The 23,907-nt window shown below is 40.6% G+C and overlaps 1 protein-coding gene across 2 annotated transcripts in view; it reads left to right on the plus strand.

Annotated features, from left to right (window-relative positions):
- XPC (XPC complex subunit, DNA damage recognition and repair factor) overlaps positions 1-23,907 on the plus strand; it is a 53,152-nt gene that overhangs the window by 4,427 nt on the left and 24,818 nt on the right. For both annotated transcript variants that reach the window (XM_059390398.1, XM_059390399.1), the window contains exons 2-5: positions 1,831-2,026; positions 11,641-11,759; positions 21,537-21,660; positions 22,611-22,695. In XM_059390398.1, coding sequence (XP_059246381.1) covers positions 1,831-2,026; positions 11,641-11,759; positions 21,537-21,660; positions 22,611-22,695 — 524 coding nt within the window. The remainder of the gene's footprint in view (positions 1-1,830; positions 2,027-11,640; positions 11,760-21,536; positions 21,661-22,610; positions 22,696-23,907) is intronic.

Raw genomic sequence — 23,907 nt, forward strand, 5'->3', positions numbered from 1 at the left:
TACCCTGGTTGGTCCCTTACCCGCACCAATTGAAACCACAGATGGGGGGAATGATTGAAAATAATCGTGTGGAAATTTTTCTTGATTCAGAGTTTTTTGTTTCCATTCTTGCCTCCCTTCTGACTCGTTTAACTCTTTCTTCAAAGCACAAAAATGGACACAGTTGTACTTTTTTAACCAACTATATAAGTTTGGTGTGGAAGAAATGGTGCTTTTGAGTTATCCTCCCACCTGTGTTTTTAGATTAGTAAAAATGAAGCATTTCACACCTTTGTTTCACATGTGTTCATAGAGGGCTAAAAAGTGTAAAAAGATCCAGAAATCCTGATGTCAGGATCATTCTACTCAGACTGTCAAGTCATAAACCTTTAAGCAGCTTCTGGCCTTGGAATAAGAAGCATCTCAGATTGGAAAGAATTTTGAAATTGTTTGTGTTTTGGTTAGAATGTTTATTTTTATTTTTATTTTTTTTAAAGATTTATTTATTTATTTGACAGAGAGAGATTACAAGTAGGCAGAGAGGCAGGCAGAGAGAGAGAGGAGGAAGCACGCTCCCTGCTGAGCAGAGAGCCCGATGCGGGACTTGATCCCAGGACCCTGAGATCATGACCTGAGCCGAAGGCAGCGGCTTAACCCACTGAGCCACCCGGGCGCCCTGGTTAGAATGTTTAAAGCATGAGAATGCCTGAATTCCTTTTATAAAACATTGTAAAGAAACTGAACTGAATTAGTGATTTTATCTAGTGTTAGAACAAATGCCCTACTACTAGGAGAAATCTATTAAAATTATGATTTTATTTAGATGGAAAGCTTTTCTCCCATGCAAGAGTATATTCTTGGGGAATAGAAATATCTATCAGTAGAGTCAGTAGGACAAAACATAAATGAAAAGAATGAACAATCTGATATTAGGTTAGTATTGCTGCTCCTTTTAGAACCTCAAAAACAACTAAAGTATTTTTGTTTTCCAAAATTAACTGAAGTGGTCACCCAAAGACAAAGGAAGATGCTTTATTTCAGATTCAAGATTATTTTTATGAATATATTTGCAAAATAGAAGATATCTTTCCCTGCTGTGTTATTCTTTATTGAAAATTGATTTATCAATATATTAAGAAACAGACCATACCTTTAGTTACCCTAATTTAACTAAAGCCAGCATCCTGTACATTTTTAAAATCTCCCTTTATCAAAACAATTGTTTTAAGGAAATAAAGGTATTTTTGAATTACTACTGTCTTATTCCAACCCTAAGCTTGCTGAGATGGATGGTATATGAGTATACTTTTGGGTTAGATTAGAAAGGTTTTATGAAGTATATTTTGAGCAGGATTTGGTTTTGAAAGATAGTAGAAACATGGATTAGTAATAGTAAGTTTGTGATAAACCTTGGACATGTTTATGAGCTCAAAACATTTACTTAATAAATAGGTTTAGGTTACTCCTAAAGTAACTAGTCTTGGCAAGTAATAAGTAAGCAAGGTATTACTTAGCAGATTGATGTATTTTTCCTTCCTGGCTATTCGCTGAAATTTGAGATTTGGAAGCCAGGTTTTACTAGGGTTATGTGGCATTTCTTGTAACCTCACGAGGGAATGGAATAAACCCTGATAAAGGAAGCTGGTTTTTACTGGGAGTGCAGGGTGTATACTGGGCTGGAGGCAGGAGCAGCCTGGAGGCTGGTTGTGGAATAAGTGGAATGGTGTCCCAGCGATGGAGATGGGGTCTGGAAGGAGGTGACAGAAGAGGGCTTTCCATCACCTGCCTGTGAAGGCACACTGCTTCTGCCTTTCCTGTGTTGCTTACCTTGTGTTCTTTGTGGTCATCTAGATGTCTTGGAAGACGAGAAACCGTTAAAGACAAGCCTTCTCTCCAAAGTCTCACAAGGAAAGAGGAAGAGAGGCTGCAGTGATCCTGGTGGCCCTGCCCACGGTCCAGCCAAAAAGAAAGTGGCCAAGGTGACTGTTAAATCTGAAAACCCCACAGTTGTGAAGGATGAAGCCCTCAGCGATGGGGAGGAGTTCAGGTGAGATGGCTGAAAAGCTTCCAGCCAGGTCTTGATTCTGTCCCTCTGGAAGTGTGAGTCTCTTTTTGCTGTCACTGGTATCTGTGCCCAAGATGGGATCTTTAAGCTCCTCCAGCTGGAGCTCAGACCACTAGTAAGATTCTTCACAATTACAGTAGACCCTTGACCAACCAGGTTGGAACTGCATGGCTCCACTTCTACATGGAGGTTTTTTTTCTTTCTTTCTTTTTTTTTTTTGTCAAATACCTTAGTAAGTATTGTAAATGTAGTTTTTCTTGTAACTTTTAAAAAATGTGTCCTTCTCTAGCTTACTTTACTGGAAGGATACAGTATATAAAATGTATAACATACAAAATATATGTTCAATCAACTGTATGTTATTGGTAAGGCTTCCAGTCAACAGTAGCCTAGTAGTAGTAGTTTTAGGGGTATTGTAAGTTCTGTGCAGATGTTTGATTGTGCAAGTGGTCAGTGCCCTAACCCTGTGTTATTCAAGGGTCAGCTTTGTATTGTTTGCCTCCCAGACTTTTTGGATGACAGCGATGGTCAACAGAAAGGCATTTATCTGTGGTTACACAACTGGACAGTGGCAAAAACCAGATGAGATTTAGGCCTCTGACTTGGTCCAGTGCTCTTTATAATACACAGTGATACTACATACCTAAGATACTGGCCTGCCATTCCAGCTTTCACCTGTACTGCTCTCCACAAGTTCTCTCTGCTCCCACCCAACTGGACTTCTTGTCGCTCTCTTGCCACATGCTCAGACTTTTCTGCCTCTGAAGCGTGCTCGTTCTTCCTGCTATAGGAATGCTTTCTTCCACCTGGAAGATGTGGATCAGAATCCGTCTACTCGACAGTCTTCACTGATTCTTCCCCTTTTTTCTCCTCTGATTTCTTGCATTTATTTGTGCCTAGGCCATGTATCTTGTCTTACTACCCTGCAGGCTTTCTGAAGCCTGGAGCCAGCCACACCTGGTTTGTTTTTGTAGGCCCTGTGGCATCTAGGGCAGGCCTTTTGTTGGGCTGAATTTGCAGTTGAGTAAACATGCATAGTAATGTGTGGTGAACAGTGACTACAAGCCTTGTGAACACTTGATTGTTCACCTTTCAGGAAAGTTGTGGGGAGGGGTGGAAGAGGCAGAACAGAGAGGTAGTAGTTCCTTCAGAAACCAGTCTTCCATCTTCATGCTGGCTTTCCCTGCAGCTTGCAGTCCTGGCAGAGGAAGGCAGCCCAGGAGAGGGCCAGCAGTAGACAGGCCATGGAAGCATGGGAATTTTGCACTCAAGTCACCTCTTCTTTTCCCTTAGACTTTTCCTGAGAGTGCATGCCTCTGAGCTTCCTGCTTCCCAGTTGTCTCTTCCCACTAGTTGAATTATCAGAGAAATCCATGTACACATAGACCAGGATGCTGTGCTGGTAGGTAAAGCTCTGGGCCCCCTTCCCCTCTACATTGATAGTCAACTGCTGTCAGATCCATAGTGCATGGACATTTTCACTACATTTATTCTAAAGAGAAATTTTTGTTTCTCTGGTGCTGAAAGTGGTTGACCGTAAGGGGAATGCATGCAATTTTAGAGCTGAAGACCAACTGGTTATTTTAAAAGTCTGAGCTCAAATCTTAGATGATGTTCTCACTTGATACCACAGGTCAGACCTTATGAAAGCAAAAAGTAAATGTGTTCTAAGCACATTTTTTTTAAAAGATTTTATTTATTTATTTGATAGACAGAGATCACAAGTAGGCAGAGAGGCAGGCAGAGAGAGAGGAGGAAGCAGGCTCCCTGCTGAGCAGATAGGCTGACTCGGGGTTCGATCCCAGGACCCTGAGACCATGACCCGAGCTGAAGGCAGAGGCTTTAACCCACTGAGCCACCCAGGCACCCCTCTAAGCACATTAAAAAAAATTTTTTTTATAAACATATAATGTATTATTAGCCCCAGGAGTACAGGTCTGTGAATCACCGGGTTTACACACTTCACAGCACTCACCATAGCACATACCCTCCCTAATGTCCATAACCTTACCACCCTCAGTAAGAGTCTCTTATGGTTTGTCTCCTTCCCTGTCCCATCTTGTTTCATTTATTCTTTCCCTATCCCCCAGACCCCACACGTTGGATCTTCACTTCCTCATTATCAGAGAGATCACATGATAGTTGTCTTTCTCCAATTGATGTATTTCTCTCAGTTCCATCCACGTCATTGCAAATGTCAAGATTTCATTTCTTTTGATGGCTGCGTAGTATTCCATTGTATATATATACCACATCTTCTTTATCCATTCATCTGTTGATGGACATCTAGGTTCTTTCTATAGTTTGGCTGTTGTGGACCTGGCTGCTATAAACATTTGGGTGCACATGCCCCTTTGGATCACTATGTTTGTATCTTTAGGGTAAATACCTAGTAGTGCAATGGCTGGGTTGTAAGGTAGCTCTATTTTCAACTTTTTGAGGAACCTCCGTGCTGTTTTCCAGAGTGGTTCCACCAGCTTGCATTCCCACCAACAGTGTAGGAGGGTTCCCCTTTCTCCACAGCCTCACCACCATCTGTCGTTTCCTGACTTGTTAATTTTAGCCATTCTGACTGGTGTGAGGTGGTATCTCATTGTGGTTTTGATTTGTATTTCCCTGATGCCAAGTGATACAGAGCACTTTTTCATGTGTGTGTTGACTATCTGGGTGTCTTCTTTGCAGAAATGTCTGTTCATGTCCTCTGCCCATTTCTTGATTGGATTATTTGTTCTTTGGGTGTTGAGTTTGCTAAGCTCTTTATAGATTTGGAATACTAGCCCTTTATCTGATAGGTCGTTTGCAAATATCTTCTCCCATTCTGTCAGTTGTCTTTTGGTTTTGTTGACTGTCCCCTTTGCTGTGCAAAAGCTTTTGATCTTGATGAAGTCCCAATAGTTCATTTTTGCCTTTCCTTCCCTTCTCCTTAGCAATGTTTCTAGGAAGAAGTAGCTGCGGCTGAGGTCGAAGAGGTTGCTGCCTGTGTTTTTCTCAGGGATTTTGACGGATTCCTTTCTCACATTGATGCCCTTCATCCATTTTGAGTCTATTTTTGTGTGTGGTGTAAGGAAATTGTCCAATTTCATTTTTTTGCATGTGGCTGTCCAATTTTCCCAACACCATTTGTTGAAGAGGCTGTTTTTTTTTCCAGTGGACATTCTTTCCTGCTTTGTCAAATATTAGTTGGCCATAGAGTTGAGGGTCTATTTCTGGGCTCTCTGTATTCTGTTCCATTGATCTATGTGTCTGTTTTTGTGCCAGTACCATACTGTCTTGATGATGACAGCTTTGTAATAGAGCTTGAAGTCCGGAATTGTGATGCCACCAACTTTGGCTTTCTTTTTCAATATTCCTTTGGCTATTCGAGGTCTTTTCTGGTTCTATATAAATTTTAGGATTATTTGTTCCATTTCTTTGAAAAAGATGGATGGTATTTTGATAGGGATTGCATTAAATGTGTAGATTGCTTTAGGTAGTATATACATTTTCACCATATTTGTTCTTCCAATCCATGAGCATGGAACATTTGTCCATTTCTTTGTGTCTTCCTCAGTTTTTTTCATGAGTACTTTATAGTTTTCTGAGTACAAATTCTTTGCCTATTTGGTTAGGTTTATTCCTAGGTATCTTATGGTTTTGGATTCACATGTAAATGGGATTGACTTAATTTCTCTTTCTTCTGTCTTGTCATTAATGTAAAGAAATGCAACTGATATCTGTGCATTGACTTTATATCCTGACACTTTACTGAATTCCTGTACAAGTTCTAGCAGATTTGGAGTGGAGTCTTTTGGGTTTTCCACATACAGTATCATATCATCTGCAAAGAGTTTGACTTCTTTGCGAATTTGGATGCCTTTAATTTCTTTTTGTTGTCTGATTGCTGAGGTTATGACTTCTAGTACTATGTTGAATAGCAGTGGTGATAATGGACATCCCTGCCATATTCCTGACCTTAGTCGAAAAGCTCTCAGTTTTTCTCCATTGAGAATGATATTTGCGGTTGGTTTTTCATAGGTGGCTTTGATAATATTGAGGTATGTGCCCTCTATCCCTACACTTTGAAGAGTTTTGATCAGGAAGGGATGGTGTACTTTGTCAAATGCTTTTTCAGCATCTATTGAGAGTATCATATGGTTCTTGTTCTTTTTTTTATTAATGTATTGTATCACATTGATTGATTTGCGGATGTTGAACCAACCTTGCAGCCCTCGAATAAATCCCACTTGGTCATGGTGAATAATCCTTTAATGTACTATTGGATCCTTTTGGCTAGTATTTTGGTGAGAATTTTTGCATCTGTGTTCATCAAGGATATTGGTCTGTAATTCTCTTTTTTGATGGGATCCTTATCTGGTTTTGGGATCAAGGTAATGCTGGCCTCATAAAATGAGTTTGGAAGTTTTCCTTCCATTTCTATTTTTTGGAACGGTTTCAGGAGAATAGGAATTAATTCTTCTTTAAATGTTTGGTGGAATTCCCCTGGGAAGCCGTCTAGCCCTGGGCTTTTGTTTCTTTGCAGATTTTTGATGACTGTTTCAATCTCCTTACTGGTTATGGGTCTGCTCAGGTTTTCTTTATTCCTGGTTCAGTTGTAGTTTGGTAGTTTATATGTCTCTAGGAATGCATCCATTTCTTCCAGATTGTCAAATTTGTTGGCGTAGAGTTGCTCATATTATATTCTTATAATTGTTTGTATTTCTTTGGTGTTGGTTGTGATCTCTCCTCTTTCATTCATGATTTTATTAATTTGGGTACCTTCTCTTTTCTTTTTGATAAGTCTGGCTAGGGGTTTATCAATCTTATTAATTCTTTCAAAGAATCAGCTTTGTTTGATTTGTTCTATTTTTTTGGTTTCTATTTCATTGATTTCTGCTCTGATCTTTATTATTTTTCTTCTCCTTCTGGCTTAGGCTTTCTTTGTTGTTCTTTCTCCAGCTCCTTTAGGTGTATGGTTAGGTTGTGTATTTGAGACCTTTATTGTTTTCTGAGAAAGGCTTGTATCCCTATATATTTTCCTCTCAGGACTGCCTTTGCTGTGTCCCACAGATTATGAACCGTTGTGTTTTCATTATCATTTGTTTCCATGAATTGTTAAAATTCTTCTTTAATTTCCTGGTTGACTCACTCATTGTTTAGTAGGATGCTCTTTAGCCTCCATGTAGTTGAGTTCTTTCCAAATTTCCTCTTGTGATTGAGTTCAGAATCAGAGCATTGTGGTCTGAAAATATGCAGGGAGTGATCTCTTTCTTTTGATACCAGTTTTGATACCAGTTGAGACCTGATTTAGGACCCAGGATGTGATCTGTTCTGGAGAATGTTCCATATCCACTAGAGAAAAATGTATATTCTGTTGCTTTGAGATGGAATGTTCTGAATATATCTGTGTGGTCCATCGGGTCCAGTGTGTCGTTTAAGGCCTTTATTTCCTTGTTGACCTTTTGCTTGGATGATCTGTCCATTTCAGTGAGGGGAGTGTTAAAGTCCCGTACTATTATTGTATTATTGTTGATGTGTTTCTTTGATTTTGTTATTAATTGGTTTATATAGTTGGCTGCTCCCACGTTGGGGGCATAGATATTTAAAATTGTTAAATCTTCTTGTTGGACAGACCCTTTGAGTATGATATAGTGTCCTTCCTCATCTCTTATTATAGTCTTTGGCTTAAAATCTAGTTGATCTGATATAAGGATTGCCACTCCTGCTTTCTTCTGATGTCCATTAGCATGGTAAATTCTTTTCCACCCCCTCACTTTAAATCTGGAGGTGTCTTCGGGCTTAAAATGAGTTTCTTGGAGGCAACATATAGATGGGTTTTGTTTTTTTATCCATTCTGATACCCTGTGTCTTTTGACAGGGGCATTTAGCCCATTAACATTCAGGGTAACTTGAGAGATATGAAATTTGTGCCATTGTATTGCCTGTAAGGTAACTGTTACTGTATATTTTCTCTGTTCCTTTCTGATCTACTACTTTTAGGGTCTTTGCTTAGACGACCCCTTTCAATATCTCCTGTAGAGCTGGTTTGGTGTTTGCAAATGCTTTCAGTTTTTCTTTGTCCTGGAAGCATTTTATTTCCCCTTCTATTTTCAAAGACAGCTTAGCTGGATATAGTATTCTTGGCTGTATGTTTTTCTCGTTTAGTGCTCTGAAAATATCATGCCAGCTCTTTCTGGCCTGCCAGGTCTCTGTGGATAAGTCCGCTACCAATCTAATATGTTTAATATTGTATGTTACAGTCTTCTTGTCCCAGGCTGCTTTCAGGATATTTTCTTTGTTGCTAAGCCTTGTAAATTTTACTATTAGATGATAGGGTGTGGACCTATTCTTACTGATTTTGAGGGGGGTTCTCTGCACCTCCTGGATTTGATGCTTTTTCTCTTTGCCATATTAGGGAAATTCTCTACAATAATTCTCTCCAGTATACCTTCTGCTCCCCTCTCTCTTTTTCTTCTGGAATCCCAATTATTCTAATGTTTCATCTTGTGGTATCACTTTCCTCTCGAATTCTCTCCTCATGGTCCAGTAGTTGTCTCTCTTTTGCTCAGCTTCTTTATTCTCTGTCATTTGGTCTTCTATATCACTAACTCTTTCTTCTACCATATTTATCCTAGCAGTAAGAGCCTCAATTTTTTTTTAAAGATTTTATTTATTTATTTGACAGAGAGAGATCACAAGTAGACAGAGAGGCAGGGAGAGAGAGAGGGAGGCAGGCTCCTTGCTGAGCAGAGAGCCCGATGCGGGACTCGATCCCAGGACCCTGACATCATGACCTGAGCTGAAGGCAGCAGCTTAACCCACTGAGCCACCCAGGCATCCCAAGAGCCTCAATTTTTGATTGCACCTCATTAATAGCTTTTTTGATGTCAACTTGGTTAGATTTTAGTTCTTTTATTTCTCCAGAAAGGGCTTTTATTTCTCCAGACAGGATTTCTCTAATGTCTTCCATTCCTTTTTCGAGCCTGGATAGAACCTTGAGAATCATCATTCTGAATTCTAGATCTGACATATTACCAATGTCCATATTGATTAGGTCCATAGCTTTTGGTACTGCCTCTTGTTCTTTTTTTTGTGGTGAGTTTTTCTGCCTTGTCATTTTGTATATTTTTATCTATATGAAGGAGCAAATAAAATACTAAAAGGGTGACAAAGACCCCAGGAAAATGTGCTTTAACCAAATCAGAAGAGATCCCAAATCATTGGGGGAGAAAGGGAGTAAAAAGAATTTCAGAAAAAAAAATTAAAAAAGAAAACAAATAAAAAATATAAAAACGAAAAATATTGGAGAGGGCACGGATTGCATGGAGCACTGGGTGTGGTGTAAACACAGTGAATACTGTTACCCTGAAAATAAATTTAAAAAATTTAAAAAATAAAGAAAAAAATATACATTAGACTGGTGACTAGAACAGGGTCACCCACTTAATCTTGGGGAGTATTTTGGTCTCTTAGAAGAAACTACCTTCCAAAATTTTAAAGAATGAAAAACATATATAAGGATAAACACAATGAAGGGTTGGAGTATGATTATAAAGATGACATTTTTTTTTTTAATTTCTAAAAAAGGAGTTGATAAGATAAGTTGTTTGGGAGAATAAAGAAAAAGAAAGTGGAGAGAATTTGCTCTGGCTGAAGACTAGAATTAATCCCTGTGTAGATTAAGGGTGTATTTTGATCTATTAGAAGAAGTTGTACCCCAAATTTTTTTACAAGAAAAACCCTATGTGTATACCAAAAATAAAGTTAGATACAGTGAAGGATAAAATACGACTATAAGAATGAAGGCTCAAAACAGATTTTTTTGTAATGAAAGGTATTGTTAAGATAAACTAGTTAAAAATTGTTAAAACAGGAAAGGGTAAAAGTTAAAAAAAATTTAGCAGAAGAAAAAATGTAAAATTAAAAAAATTAATTAACTTTGCAAGACTAAAGAATCATGGGGAGAAAGCCATGAATTCCATACTTTGCTTTCTCCTCCTCTGGAATTCTGCTGTTCTCCTGGTAAGTGAACTTGGTCTTGGCTGGATTTCTTGTTGATATTCTGGGGGAGGGGCCTGTTGTAGAGATTCTCAAGTGTCTTTGCCTGAGGCGGAATTGCACGGCCCTTACCAGAGGCCAGGCTAAGTAATCTGCTCGAGTTCGTTTGTTCCTTGAATGCTTTCTGCTTTCCATAGAGTTCTGGAGGATGGGAATGAAAGTGGCCACCTCCCAGTCTCTAGCTCAGAGGAACTGAGAGCTCAGGGCCCCACTCTTAGTGCACCCTGGAAGGAAAGCGCTCAATCACTCCCATCTCCCTGGGCTCCCGGTGTGCTCCGAGCTGACCTAGCTGGTGACCCAGCATCTCTGTCTCTGGCATACAGCCCCACCTGGAGTCTCCGATCCACACAGATACCTGAGCTCTTCCAGGGGGGGTCTCCCTGGATTTTGTGGGGTCCCTGTGCCACAGATCACAATTTAAGGTAACCGCCAGCTGAGAGCTCACTCCTTGGATCCGTCTCTGAGCCGGCTTCCCCGCTTTAATACCTGTAAGTTCTGCAACACTCAGACAGCCCTGATACTTCCGTGACCCTGCGGGACCTGAGACCACGCTGTCCCCATGTAGGCTTCACCCCAGCTTAACCTCCGGAGTGAAGTCCCACAGTGGAGCAGACTTCTGAAGTTTCTGATTTTGTACTGCGTTGCTCTGCCGTTGGCTGAGGGTGGGCCCTTCCCGCCGCGGTCTATCTTCCTGACACTTGGATTCACTTCTTTGCGGGTCCTACCTTTCAGAAAGTGGTTGATTTTCTGTTTCTAGAATTGTTGCTCTTCTTCTCTTCGATCTCCTGTTGGATTTGTAGGTGTTTGGAATGTTTTGATAAGCTGTCTAGCTGATCTCCTGCTACCTGATGTTGTCTCAGCCTGCTACTGCTCCACCATCTTGACTCCTCCCCCACCAAGCACGTTTTATATATGAAATTGAGAAAATGGATTACATATTAGCAACCATTGCATCTTTAGTCAGTATTCAGCTTGCTGCTTATCTGTGTTGGTACCTATTTAACTAGCTAGTTATCTGTGTTTTTGTTGTTACTTGTGACATACCTATGTATGAACACATCCCCACATACTTTGCGGTTAGAATTCTACCAGCTTCCATTTCCTTACATTGTAGAGATGGGGAGAAACAGTCATCTGAGTTGGCTCATGGTATGATCAGCAAATGTGAATGCCCTCTTCTTCAATGTGGTGTCCACCTGTGCATGTATAATCCATATCCCAGCTTTTATTTCTGGAACTTACAATGTTATTGTGGTTTCTTCTTACTCCTGTACCACTTCAAGGCACAGCTCTGTTTTCCCTCCCACAGCTCTAGGCTTTAGGTCCATTGCATGCTTTCTTTTTGACAGCACATTTAGTATTAGACTGATAATCAGAGCTCATCTAGAGGAGCCCTTGAGACCTTTAGTGGAGGGAATGAGTCTCAGAGCTCACCCATTATCTTTACATAATTGCAACAGTGTCTCGATAAATAGAAGGAGTCCTTAGGATTCCATTTAGCTTAAATGTAGCACTAGGATGTGTGAGCCTTCTTCACCTTCCTTCCTGTGATCTTTACACAGGGACTTCACAAAAGGTGGCAAGAAGGCACAGCCCCCACAGAGAGAAGCTGCTGTGGACAAAGGCAGCTGTGAAGGAGAAGATGAGGAAGAAAGTGAAGATGATTGGGAAGAGGTTGAAGGTAAAACATTGCTGTGTGATCCTGTTTTTCTGTTTGAATCTGCTTGGAGTCACATCATTTAGTTGCAGTTCTTTTGTTTCCTTGTGAAACTAAGACCAAATAAGGTTACAGTAGGGACTTGCTTTTGATGTAAAGACAAATTCATGACCAGGTTACCAAAGATGGTTGTATATTCTCTTCCTCTTGTGGCTGTCAGTGGAGGAGATTGTGAAACTGAGAGGCAGTATTGTCTCAGCACATAGGCTTTGAGAGTAGTGAGATCTGGGTTCAGGGTCCAGCCTTGCTACTTGTATAGCTGTGTGAACAAGTAAATCCACTCTGAAAAAATTAGAGATTTTTCACCAATAACATTCAGTAAGCATTGACTGCTCCGTGTGAGCTGTTTACAGGCTAGGCTGTAGGATTGTAGCAGAGGAAGAAAGGTCTGCAAATGTAACGGGCCTAAAGCATCATATGCTCACAGTAATGTAATCATCCCTGATTCCTTCTGTCTGTGCTAACTTTATCTCAGCTTTTGATTTTGAAAATGATTTTTGAAAACCTACAAAATGGAAAATGTAGTACATGGACTCTTCACTTAGATTTAGTAACTTTAACATTTGCCAGTAGTGAATGTATCTTTCTCTGTAAATATGCAGTGTGGAATCATTTGAAAGTAAGTTGCAGACATCCTGGTACTTGACTAGTAAATACTTCATCAGTTCCCCTAAGACTAAGACGTTCTCCTGAATGATGAAATAGTTTCACACTTAAGAAAATGAAAAGCCCCTAATTGTTGCAAAAATATCCTTCATAGCCATTGTTTGTTTCTAATCCAGGATCTAATCAAAATGTGAGTTATACCTCTTTAGTCTCCTTTAGTTTAGAACAGTGTGTCCACCCCCCAATACCTTTTTTTTTCTTTTTTTCTTTTTGTGGCACTGCTGTTTTTGAAGAGTCCTGGCCTATTCTCTTATGGGATGTCTTTGATTCCAGTTTTGTGTGATATGCATCTCAGGGTGATGGTAAACTTGTTTCAGTATCCCCAGGTTTCTTATAAACTGTAAGTGAAGGCTTGATTGAATTTAGGTTAAACTTTTTTGGGGGGGCAAGTATACTTCATAGCTTTGTATTTCATACTGCATCCATTAAGAGACTCCTCATGTCAGTTTGCCCCACTAGTGATGCTAAGTGTGATCCTACAAGGTGGTTCTGCCAGTTTGTGAAAACATAAAGGTACATTTTCCCTCTGTAATTTACCATATTGGGTGATACTCTGATTCTGTGTGAATATCTTATTCTCTAGTAACTTTTTACTTAACAGTTTTTCATATGCTTTGATCTTTACTGAATCAGATTATTATATTGAGCATCATGTAATGGGACTCTCTGATTCTGTCATCTCATATGCATTTCTCAGGTGACTGTGATCTGTAAAGAAGAGCTCTCTCTTTTAAATTATATTTATTTTGAGTATCACTATGGACTTAGAGAGATTTTAAAAACTCACATGTTATCAGTTATCATCATTATACTTGTTGATCTTCAGATTGTCCCAGATTTGGCTAGTGAGAGCCCCTTTAAGCCTTGTGCCTTACAGTGTCCTTCTGACATGGCCTCATTCTCAAAAACGTTTTTCTTTTTTTAATTTTTTATCTTTATTAACATAAAATGTATTATTTGCCCCAGGGGTACTGGTCTGTGAAGCATCAGGCTTACACATTTCACAGCACACACCATAGCACATACCCTCCTCAATGTCCATAACCCCACCACCCTCTCCCTACACACCTCCACAGCAACGCTCAGTTTGTTTTGTGAGATTAAGAGTCTCTTATGGTTTGTCTCCCTCCTGATTGCATCTTGTTTCATTTTTTCCTTCCCTACCCCTCATAACCCCCTCCCTGCCTCTCAAATTCCTCATATCAGAGAAATCGTATAATTGTCTTTTTCTGATTGACTTATTGTGCTTAACATAATATCCTCTAGTTCCATCCATGTTGTTGCAAATGGCAAAATTTCATTTATTTTGATGGCAGCATAATATTCCATTGGAAACACACACACACACACACACACTACAACTTCTTTATCCATTCATCTGTTGATGGACATATAAGTTCATTCCATAGTTTGGCTATTGTGGGCGTTGCTGCTACTATAAACATTCGGGTGCATGTGCCTCTTTGGATCACTACATTTGTATCTTTGGGGTAACTACCCAGTAGTGTGATTGCTCGGTCATAGGGTAGCTCTGTTTTCAACTTTTTGAGGAACCTTCATGCTGTTTTCCAGAGTGGCTGCACCAGCTTGCATTCCCACCAACAGTGTAGGAGGGTTCTACTTTTTCCATATCCTCTGCTGTGAAGTAGTATCTCATTGTGGGTTTTTGTTTTTGTTTTTGTTACATTTCTTTTCAGCGTAACAGTATTCATTGTTTTTGCACCACACGCAGTGCTCCATGCAATCTGTGCCCTCTCTAATACCCACCACCTGGCTCATTGTGGTTTTGATTTGTATTTCCCTGATGCCAAGTGATGTGGAGCACCTTTTCATGTGTCTCTTGGCTATCTGGATGTCTTCTTTGCAGAAATAGCTGTTCCTGTCTTCTGCCTATTTCTTGACTGGGTTATTTGTTCTTTGGGTGTAGAGTTTGATAAGTTCTTTATAGATTTTGGATACTAGTCCTTTATCTGATATGTCATTTTTGAATATCTTCTCCCATTCTGTCAGTTGTCTTTTGGTTTTGCTGTTTCCTTTGCTATGCAAAAGCTTTTGATCTTGATGAAGTCCCAATAGTTAATTTTTGCCCTTCCTTCCCTGTCCTTAGCAATGTTTCTAGGAAGAAGTTGCTGCGGCTAAGGTCGAAGAGGTTGCTGCCTGTGTTCTCCTCAAGGGTTTCGCTGGATTCCTGTCTCACATGGAGGTCCTTCATCCATTTTGAGTCTTTTTTTGTGTGTGGTATAAGGAAATGGTCCAGTTTCATTTTTCTGCATGTGGCCGTCTAGTTTTCCCAACACCATTAGTTGAGGGGACTTTTCTCCATTGGACGTTCTTTACTGCGTTGTTGAAGATTAGTTGACCATAGAGTTGAGAGTCTGTTTCTGGAATCTGTGTGTCTGTTTTTGTGCCAGTCCATACTGTCTTAATGATTACAGCTTTGTAATAGAGCTTGAAGTCGGGAATCGTGACATCACCAACCTTGGCTTTCTTTTTCAACATTCCTCTGGCTATTAAGGACTAACCATATTCCATATATATATATATATATATATATATATATATATATATATATATATATGGGTTCCATGCGTATTCCATATATGTATATATGGCATGTGCATATATATGTATATATGTATGGCATATATATATATATGAGTGAATATATACACACACACACATGGTATATACATATATATGTATATATGGAATATGCATGGAACCCATTTCTGGTTCCATATAAATTTTAGGATTATTTGTTCCACTTCTTTGAAAACATTTGATGGTATTTTGATAGGGATTGTATTAGATGTGGTGATTGCTTTAGGTAGCATAGACATTTTCATAATATTTGTTCTTCCAGTCCATGAGGTTGGAATGTTTCTCCATTTCTTTGTATCTGCCTCAATTTCTTTCATGAGTACTTTATAGTTTTCTGAGTACAGATTCTTTGCCTTTTTGGTTAGGTTTATTCCTAACTATCATATGGTTTTGGGTATAGTTGTAAATGGGGTGGACTCCTTAATTTCTTCTGTCTTGCTCTTGTTGTATAGAAATGCAACTGATTTCTGTGCATTGATATTATGTCCTGACACTGTACTGAATTCCTGTATGAGTTCTAGTAGTTTTGGAGTAGAGTCTTTTGGGTTTTCCACATAAAGTATCATATCATCAGCAAAGAGTGAGAGTTTGACTTCTTTGCTGATTAGGATGCATTTTATTTCTTTTTGTTGTCTGATTGCCGTTTGTTGTCTGTTGTCTGATTACTAGGACTTCTAGTACTATTTGAATAGCAGTAGTGATAGTGGACAGCCCTAAGGTCGTGTTCCCGACCTTAGGGGAAAAGCTCTCAAGTTTTTTCCCCATTAAGGATGATATTCAGTGTGGGTTTTTCATAAATGGCTCTGATGATATCGAGGTATGTACCCTCTGTCTGTACACTTTGAAGAGTTTTGATGAAGAGAGGATGCTGTACTTTGTCAGATGCTTTTTCAACATCTATTGAGAGTATCATATGGTTCTTGTTCTTTCTTTTATTAATGCATTGTATCGTACTGATTGATTCGTGGGTGTTGACCCACCCTTGCAGCCCGGGAATAAATCCCACTCTTCGTGGTGAATAATCCTTTGAATGTACTGTTGGATCCTATTGGCTAGTATTTTGGTGAGAATTTTTGCATCTGTGTTCATCAAGGATATTGGTCTGTGATTCTCCTTTTTGATGGGGTCTTTGTCTGGTTTTGGGATCAAGGTAATGCTGGCCTCATAAAATGAGTTTGGAAGTTTTCCTTCTGTTTCTGATTTTTGGAACAGTTTCAGGAGAATAGATGTTAATTCTTCTTTAAATGTTTGGTGGAATTCCCCTGGGAAGTCGTCTGGCCCTGGGCTCTTGATTGTTGGGAGATAATTAATGACTGCTTCAATCTCCTTACTGGTTATGGGTCTGTTCAGGTTTTCAACTTCTTCCTGGTTCAGTTGTGGTAGTTTATATGTCTCTAGGAATGCATCCATTTCTTCCAGGTTGTCAAATTTGCTGGTGTGTAGTTGCTCATAATATGTTCCTGTAATTGTTTTTATTTCTTTGGTGTTGGTTGTGATCTCTCCTCTTTCATTCATGATTTTATTAATTTGGGTCCCTTCTCTTTTCTTTTTGGTAAGTCTGGCCAGGGGTTTATCAGTCTTACTAATTCTTTCAAAGAACCAGCTCCTAGTTTGTTTGATTTGTTTTAGTATTCTTTTGGTTTCTAGTTCATTGATTTCTGCTCTGATTATTATTTCTCTTCTCCCGCTGGGTTTAGGCTTTCTTTGCTGTTCTTTCTCCAGCTCCTTTAGGTGTAGGGTTGGGTTGTGTACTTGAGATTTTCTTGTTTCTTGAGAAAGGCTTATATTGCTATATACTTTCAGGACCGCCTTTGCTGTGTCTCAAAGATTTTGAACAGTTGTGTTTTCATTTTCATTTGTTTCCATGAATTTTTAAAATTCTTCTTTAATTTCCTGGTTGACTCACTCATCGGGAGTAGTAGTAGGATGCTCTTTAGCCTCCATGTAGTTGAGCTCTTTCCAACTTTCCTCTTGTGGTTGAGTTCTAGTTTCAGAGCATTGTGGTCTGAAAATATGCAGGGAGTGATCCCTGTCTTTTGGTACCGGGTGAGACCTGATTTGTGACCCAGGATGTGATCTCTCCTGGAGAATGTTCCATGTGCACTAGAGAAGACTGTGTATTCTGTTGCTTTGGGATGGAATGTTCTGAATATATCTGTGTGGTCCATCGGGTCCAGTGTGTCACTTAAAGGCTTTATTTCCTTGTTCATCTTTTGCTTAGATGATCTGTCCATTTCAGTGAGGGGGGTGTTAAAGTCCCCTACTATTATTGTATTGTTGTCAATGTGTTTTTTTTGGTTTTGTTTTTAATTGGTTTATATAGTTGGCTGCTCCCATGTTAGGGGCATAGATATTTGAAATTGCTAGATCTTCTTGTTGGACAGACCGTTTGCGTATGATACAGTGTCCTTTCTCAGCTCTTATCATAGTCTTTGGCTTAAAATCTAATTTATCTGATATAAGGATTGCCACCTCAGCTTTCTTTTGATGCCCATTAGCATGGTAAATTGTTTTCCATCCCCTCGCTTTAAATCTAGAGGTGTCTTTGGGTCTGAAATGAGTTTCTTACAGATAGCATCTCAATGGGTCTTTGTTTTGTTTGTTGTATCCATTCTGATACCGTGTGTCTTTGATTGGGGCATTTAGCTCATTTACATTCAGGGTAACTACTGAAAGATACGAATTTAGTGCCACTGTATGGCCTGTAAGGTGACTGTTACTGTATGTTGTCTCTGTTCCTTTCTGGTCTGTTATTTTAGCCTTTCTCTTTGCTTAGAGGACCCCTCAATATTTCCTTTAGGGCTAGTTTGGTGTTTGCAAATTCTTTTAATTTTTGTTTGAACCTTTTATCTCTCCTTCTATTTTCAGTCACAGCCTAGCTGGATATAGTACTCTTGACTCCATTTTTTCTTTTTTTTTTTTAATTTTATATTTTATTTTTTTTTAAAGACTTTATTTATTTATTCGACAGGCAGAGAGAGAGGGAGAAGCAGGCTCCCCGCTGAGCGGAGAGCTCATTGTGGGGCTCGATTCCAGCACCCTGCGATCATGGCTCTTGTTTAGTGCTCTGAATGTATCATGCCAGTCGTTTCTGGTCTCCAGGTCTCTGTGAATACGTCGCTGCCAATCTAATATTTCTGTCATTGTAGGTTACAGACCTCTTGTCCTTAGCTCCTTTCTGGATTTTCTCCTTGTCACTGAGACTTGTAAGTTTTACTATTAGATTATGGGGTGTTGACCTATTTTTATTGATTTTGAGGGGGGTTCTCTGTGCTTCCAGGATTTTGATGCTTGTTCCCTTTGCCATATTAGGGAAATTCTCTATATAATTTGCACCCATATACCTTCTGCCCCACTCTCTCTTTCTTCTTCTTCTGGGATCCCAATTACTCTAATGTTGTTTCGTCTTATGGTATCACTTATCTCTCGATTTCTCTCCTCATGGCCCAGTAGTTGTTTCTCTTTTTCTTAGCTTCTTTATTCTCCATCATTTGGTCTTTTACATCACTAGTTCTCTCTTCTACCTAATTTATTCTAGCGGTAAGGGCCTCCATTTTTTATTGCAGCTCATTAATAGCTTTTTTGATTTCAATTTGGTTAGATTTTAGTTCTTTTATTTCTCCAGAAAGGGCTTTTATTTGTCCAGAAAGGGATTCTTTAATATATTCCATGCTTTTTTAGAGTCCAGCTAGCACCTTGATAATCATCATTCTGAACTCTAGTTCTGACAACTTACTAATGTCTGTATTGATTAGGTCCCTAGCTGTTGGTACTGCCTCTTGTTCTTTTTTTTGTGGTGAGTTCTCTGCCTTGTCATTTTATCTAGATAAGAATAGGTGAATGAGAGAATAAAATACTGAACGTGTGGCAAAGACCCCAGAAAAATATACACTAACCAATTCGGAAGAGACCTAAAACTGGGGGGAGAAGAATGGGGAGAATTTATTAGACTGGTGAATAGAACAGAGCCACCCACTTGATTTTGGTTGTATTCTGGTCTTTTAGAAGAAACTACCTCCCAAAATTTTAAAGAAAGAAAAACTTACATATATGCAAAAAAAGGGTAAATGCAATGAAGGGATGGAATATGAATGTAAGGATGAAAATTTTAAAAGATTCTAGAAAAGGAATTGTTAAGTTGGTTTGAAAAAAAGTCAAAAAAAGTCAAAAAAAGGGGAGAATGTGATTAGGTTGGAGACAAGAACAAAGCCATGTGCTAGATTTATGGTATATTTTGATCTGTTAGAATAAATTGTATCCCAAAATTTTAAAGAAAAATAGCCTATAGTATACAAAATAGGTTAAATATGAAGGGATAAAATATGACTATAACAGTGGAGATTTAAAGATTTTTTTTAAAAGGTATCGATAAGATAAAATAGTTAAAAAATGTTAAAAAGGGAAGAGGAAAAGTTAATATAGAATAAGAAAAAAATAAAATTACAAAAATTTACCTTTGAAAAACTAAAGAATCATGGGAAAAAAGCCACGAATTCTGTGTTTTGCTTTCCCCTAGCTCTTGAGTTCTGCGGTTCTCATTGATCAGTGAATGTGGTCTTGGCTGGATGTTCTTGCTGATCTTCTGGGGGAGGGGCCTGTTGTCGTAATTCTCAAATCTCTTTGTCTGTGGTGGAATTGCACCACACTTCTCAGGGGCCAGGCTAAGCAATCTGCTTGGGTTCACTTTTGGTAGCTTTTGTTCCCTGAATGCTTTCCATACAGCTTTGAAGGATGGGAATGCCCAGAGAAAAGCATTCAGTCCCTCCTGTCTCCCTGGTCTCCAGCTACACTCCATGCTCACCCAGCCTGTGACTGAGCATTTCTATTTCTGGTACATGGCCCTGTTTGGATTCTCCAAACCCAGCAGATTCCTGCTCCGCACTCCCGTGCTGCTCCTCCTGGAGGAGGAAGGAGGGAGTCTCTCCAGATCTGTCACTTGTGGGGTCCCTCCTGGAAGAGCAGTGGTCTGAGTGTGCCTTGGATCACAGTTTAAGTTAACCCTGAGCTGAGAGCCCACTCCTTAGTCTGTCTCTGTAGCCAGTTTCCCCTCTCTCTAATACCTGGGAGCTCTGCCACACTCAGACACCCCTAGTCTTTCTGTGAGCCCACGGGTCCTGAGACTACACTGTCCCCGCCAGGGCTCCACCCCCTGCTTAGTCTCTGGAGCGATGTCTCTCAATGGAGGAGACTTCTTAAAATTCTGATTTTGTGCTGCTTCACCACTTGCCAGGAGCCAACCTGTTCCCCTGGGGTCTGTCTTTCCATTGCTTCGGATTCACTTTTCCCCCACATCCTGCCTTCTGGGAAGTGGTTGATTTTCTGTTCCTGGAATTGCTGCTCTTCTTCTCTTCTATCTCTTGTTGAGTTTGTAGGTGTTAAGAATGGTTTGATAACTATCTAGCTGAACTGCTGGGACCTAATGATATTTCAGTCTCCTACTGCTCCGTGGTCTTGCTTCCTCTGGACCTCAAAAACGTTTTTGAGTACATTTTTGTTCTCTGGCACAAGAAGATATTCCAGGCCCATCTTGTATTCTTCTTGCTCCAGACCTATGATCAGCTTTTGTTTCTCCATCAAGCCCTCGCTCATTTAATCAGTGACTGACATGTAGAAACCAAATCTTGGCATTAGGTGTGTTCATTGCCGCCAGTGGGGTGTCACTGCTTCTTGGCCCAGAGCATCTTTGACGAGGCCTTTGCTAACAAAGTTTACAGTTAGATCCAGTTCAGCGAATTCAGTTTATTTCAGCTAGTATTTATAAGCGATATAGAGGATAAAGAGATAAAAGGGATGTATTCCTTACCATTATAAGATTGCGATTGGGGCTGCAAGACCCCTAAATTCATGCCTGTATATGGTGCAAATTGTGATATGGGTTATTGTAGTAAGAAGAATAGGTAATTATTCTTCTTTGTTGTTGTTTTTGTCTCTTGGAGAAAGACTAAGTCTCTACTAAAACACACACGTTAACATCAGATCCTTAATATCAGAGGTCTGAATTCAAGTCAGTATTTCTGTGCCTCAGTTCCCTCCTCTAAGGGCTGTTTCTCTGTGTTGTTTGAATTAAATGAGAAATAAATGTGAAACAACAGTCTGTCGCATTTTTGAGATACTCAAAGCACACTGCAGGAGTAGGGGTCTCCTACGTTTCATCTGTTCTTCACTCCCCTCAGAACCTCCATTTTGTTTAATATGATAGCGATCATAATAATTATTATTATTACAGATTTTTAAAACATATTTTATTTATTTTGAGAGAGGGAGAGAGAGAGAGAGGAAGAGAGCATTTGGGGGAGGCATTAGGAGAGGAAGAGAGAATCTCAAGCAGACTCCACACTGAGCATGGAGCCTAGTGCAGGGCTTGATGCCACAATGCTGAGATCATGAGCTGAAACCAAGAGATGGCCACTTAACCGACTGAGCCACCCAGGTACCCTTATTATTACTGATTTTATAAAAAATTATTGTTGATAGAACTTGGTGAGCCTGTGCCAGGTGACATGGGAGAAAACACAGCTTTCTCTGAATCTGTCCTGCCTGTGGAACCAGTGGAGATAGAGATCGAAACACCCCAACAGGCTAAAGCAAGGGAAAGAAGGTAAGATTAGGCCCTTCTCTCTAAGTTCCTGTCACACATATTGAACAAGAGCTGATACTTAATGAAAGGTTTTGAGAAACACATAGGAGACTGGGGCTGAGTACCAGTGTGGTCAGCAGGCTTAGGTGAGAAAGCCCTGGGTTTACCTTGAGGACTTGAACAAGAATCCTGGTTTGTTTTATGGCTGTGGCAGGACATGGGAAGAGGAAACGTGAATATCTGGTATATGCTGAGGACTCTGCAGGTTGTCCCTTGTTTAACTTAAACTTGAAGATAGTGTGTGAATGAAGATGTGGAGGCTCAGAGATGTAACATTTTAGGAGTCACTCAGCTAGGAAGCAGTTGAGCCAAGACTCAAATCCCTCTCCTGCCAACTCGACACTCATGCTTTCACATTACATCACACTGCACAATTTGAGGCAGTGCCCCCTGTGGTAAGGAGCCCCCAATCCCAGGACTGCGCATCTGCTGGCGGCTTGGGAATGTGAACACAACGCCTGGTGGTCAATTGGCGAATGAGTTCCACTCTGTGATGGGTACATCATTAGGCATGAAGGAGGAGGGTAGATGTCTGGATGCAGGCATGAAAGATTTCACGGCACCATAGAAATGTGTGTACACCAATTTAGCCCGGAAGTACTGGTGCAAAGGAGGGAGTCAGTAGTCGGGAGGTCAGTCAGGCAGGGAAGACTCCTTGTGGGATGTGCGCCTCAAAGCACGTGCATGAGGCCTGATGGGTAGAGAGTGTCCTGAGCCAAGGTGTGCAGGTGAGAAGGAACAGAAAAGTCTGTGGAAAATAGCCAGCTTGCAGATATGCCTGAGTAGCACGGCCTTGTATAAGAGAACCAGAAGGGTGAGTCACAAGCCATGATGTGTGACTGGGGGCCTGGGGTCAGGGCCCAGGGGTCAGTCTCCCACTTTATTCTTGGATTTTTCAATATGCATGGCAGTGAAAGGATAAAAGTGGAGTTTGAGACCTATCTTCGGAGGATGATGAAACGTTTCAGTAAAGAAGTCCATGAGGACACACACAAGGTAAGGAAGGGTGGGAGGCGAAGGGACAGGGTCCTTTGTGTCATGGCGGGGTAGTGTGGTGCACACAGCTTTGGTTCTCAGTCAAGCCTGGTTTTATTTGGCTCTTCTACTCACTCTGTGACTTTGGCCAGTTTCTTTGTCTCCCTGAGCGGTTTCCTCATCTTTGAGGTGGGGTGTGATAAGTGCCTGCTTTGGAGGGGGTTGTGGGGACGGAGCAAATATGACATGCAAAGTCCGGAGCACAGACCCGGCACAAAGGAGGGCTGGACCCATGGGTACGCTCCCTCCATCCCTTCTTCCACCTGTCTCATAACCTCCATTCTTTTTTTTTAAGATTTACTTATTTATTTCATAACCTCCATTCTTTTTTTTTAAGATTTACTTATTTATTTATTTGACAGACAAGATACCACAAGTAGGCAGAGAGGCAGGCAGAGAGAGAGGAGGATGCAGGCTCCCTGCTGAGCAGAGAGCCCGATGCGGGGCTTGATCCCAGGACCCTGGGATCATGACCTGAGCAGAAGGCAGCAGCTTAACCCACTGAGCCACCCAGGCACCCCTCATAACCTCCATTCCTACCACCGCTGAAGAGACGCGTATTTGACTTCAGCCAGCAGTTAGTGAACCACATTATAGACCTAGCAAGGTACTTGGCGTTGTGGGGATGGAGACTTGTAGAAAGCTTATTTCCTACCATTAAGGAGTGTCTGTTCTCACAGACGGAACAAGACAGATGTCAAAACTGGAAATTCAAGGCTCAGAATGAGGAAAGGGAACGGTGTGGGTTGAGTGGCTGAGGAAGGTGGCTTTCTTTAAGAGAAAGGCCACTGGGGAGAGGTGGGAGAACAGAAGCTGGGGAGGCTGCCTGTGACAAGTTCAGAGGGCCCTCTAGTTCTCTGTGTGTCTGTGTAATGGAGGGTGCATGCATTGGTGGCCTGTGAGAGTGAGGGAGGGGCGCTCAGCTTTCCCTCTGATGGGCAGCAGGCAGCCAGAGTGAGAAGAGCTGACAGGGCTGGAAGAGACAGTACGTCTAGAGCAGCTGCAGAGATCTGGGAGTGAGATGAGCTCAGAGCAAGGACAGTGAGGAGATGAGACACCCACCTCCCTGAGGCCTTGAGGAGCACGTGGGATAGCGGTGCTGCTTGTACCTTTTGGAAGAGATGGAAGGAAGGGAAGAGTTCATATGACTCTAAGATCGGAAGCTTAAGTGAG

This window comes from Mustela nigripes, chromosome 2 (genome assembly GCF_022355385.1).
Source record: "Mustela nigripes isolate SB6536 chromosome 2, MUSNIG.SB6536, whole genome shotgun sequence".
In the NCBI taxonomy this organism is placed as follows: domain Eukaryota; kingdom Metazoa; phylum Chordata; class Mammalia; order Carnivora; family Mustelidae; genus Mustela; species Mustela nigripes.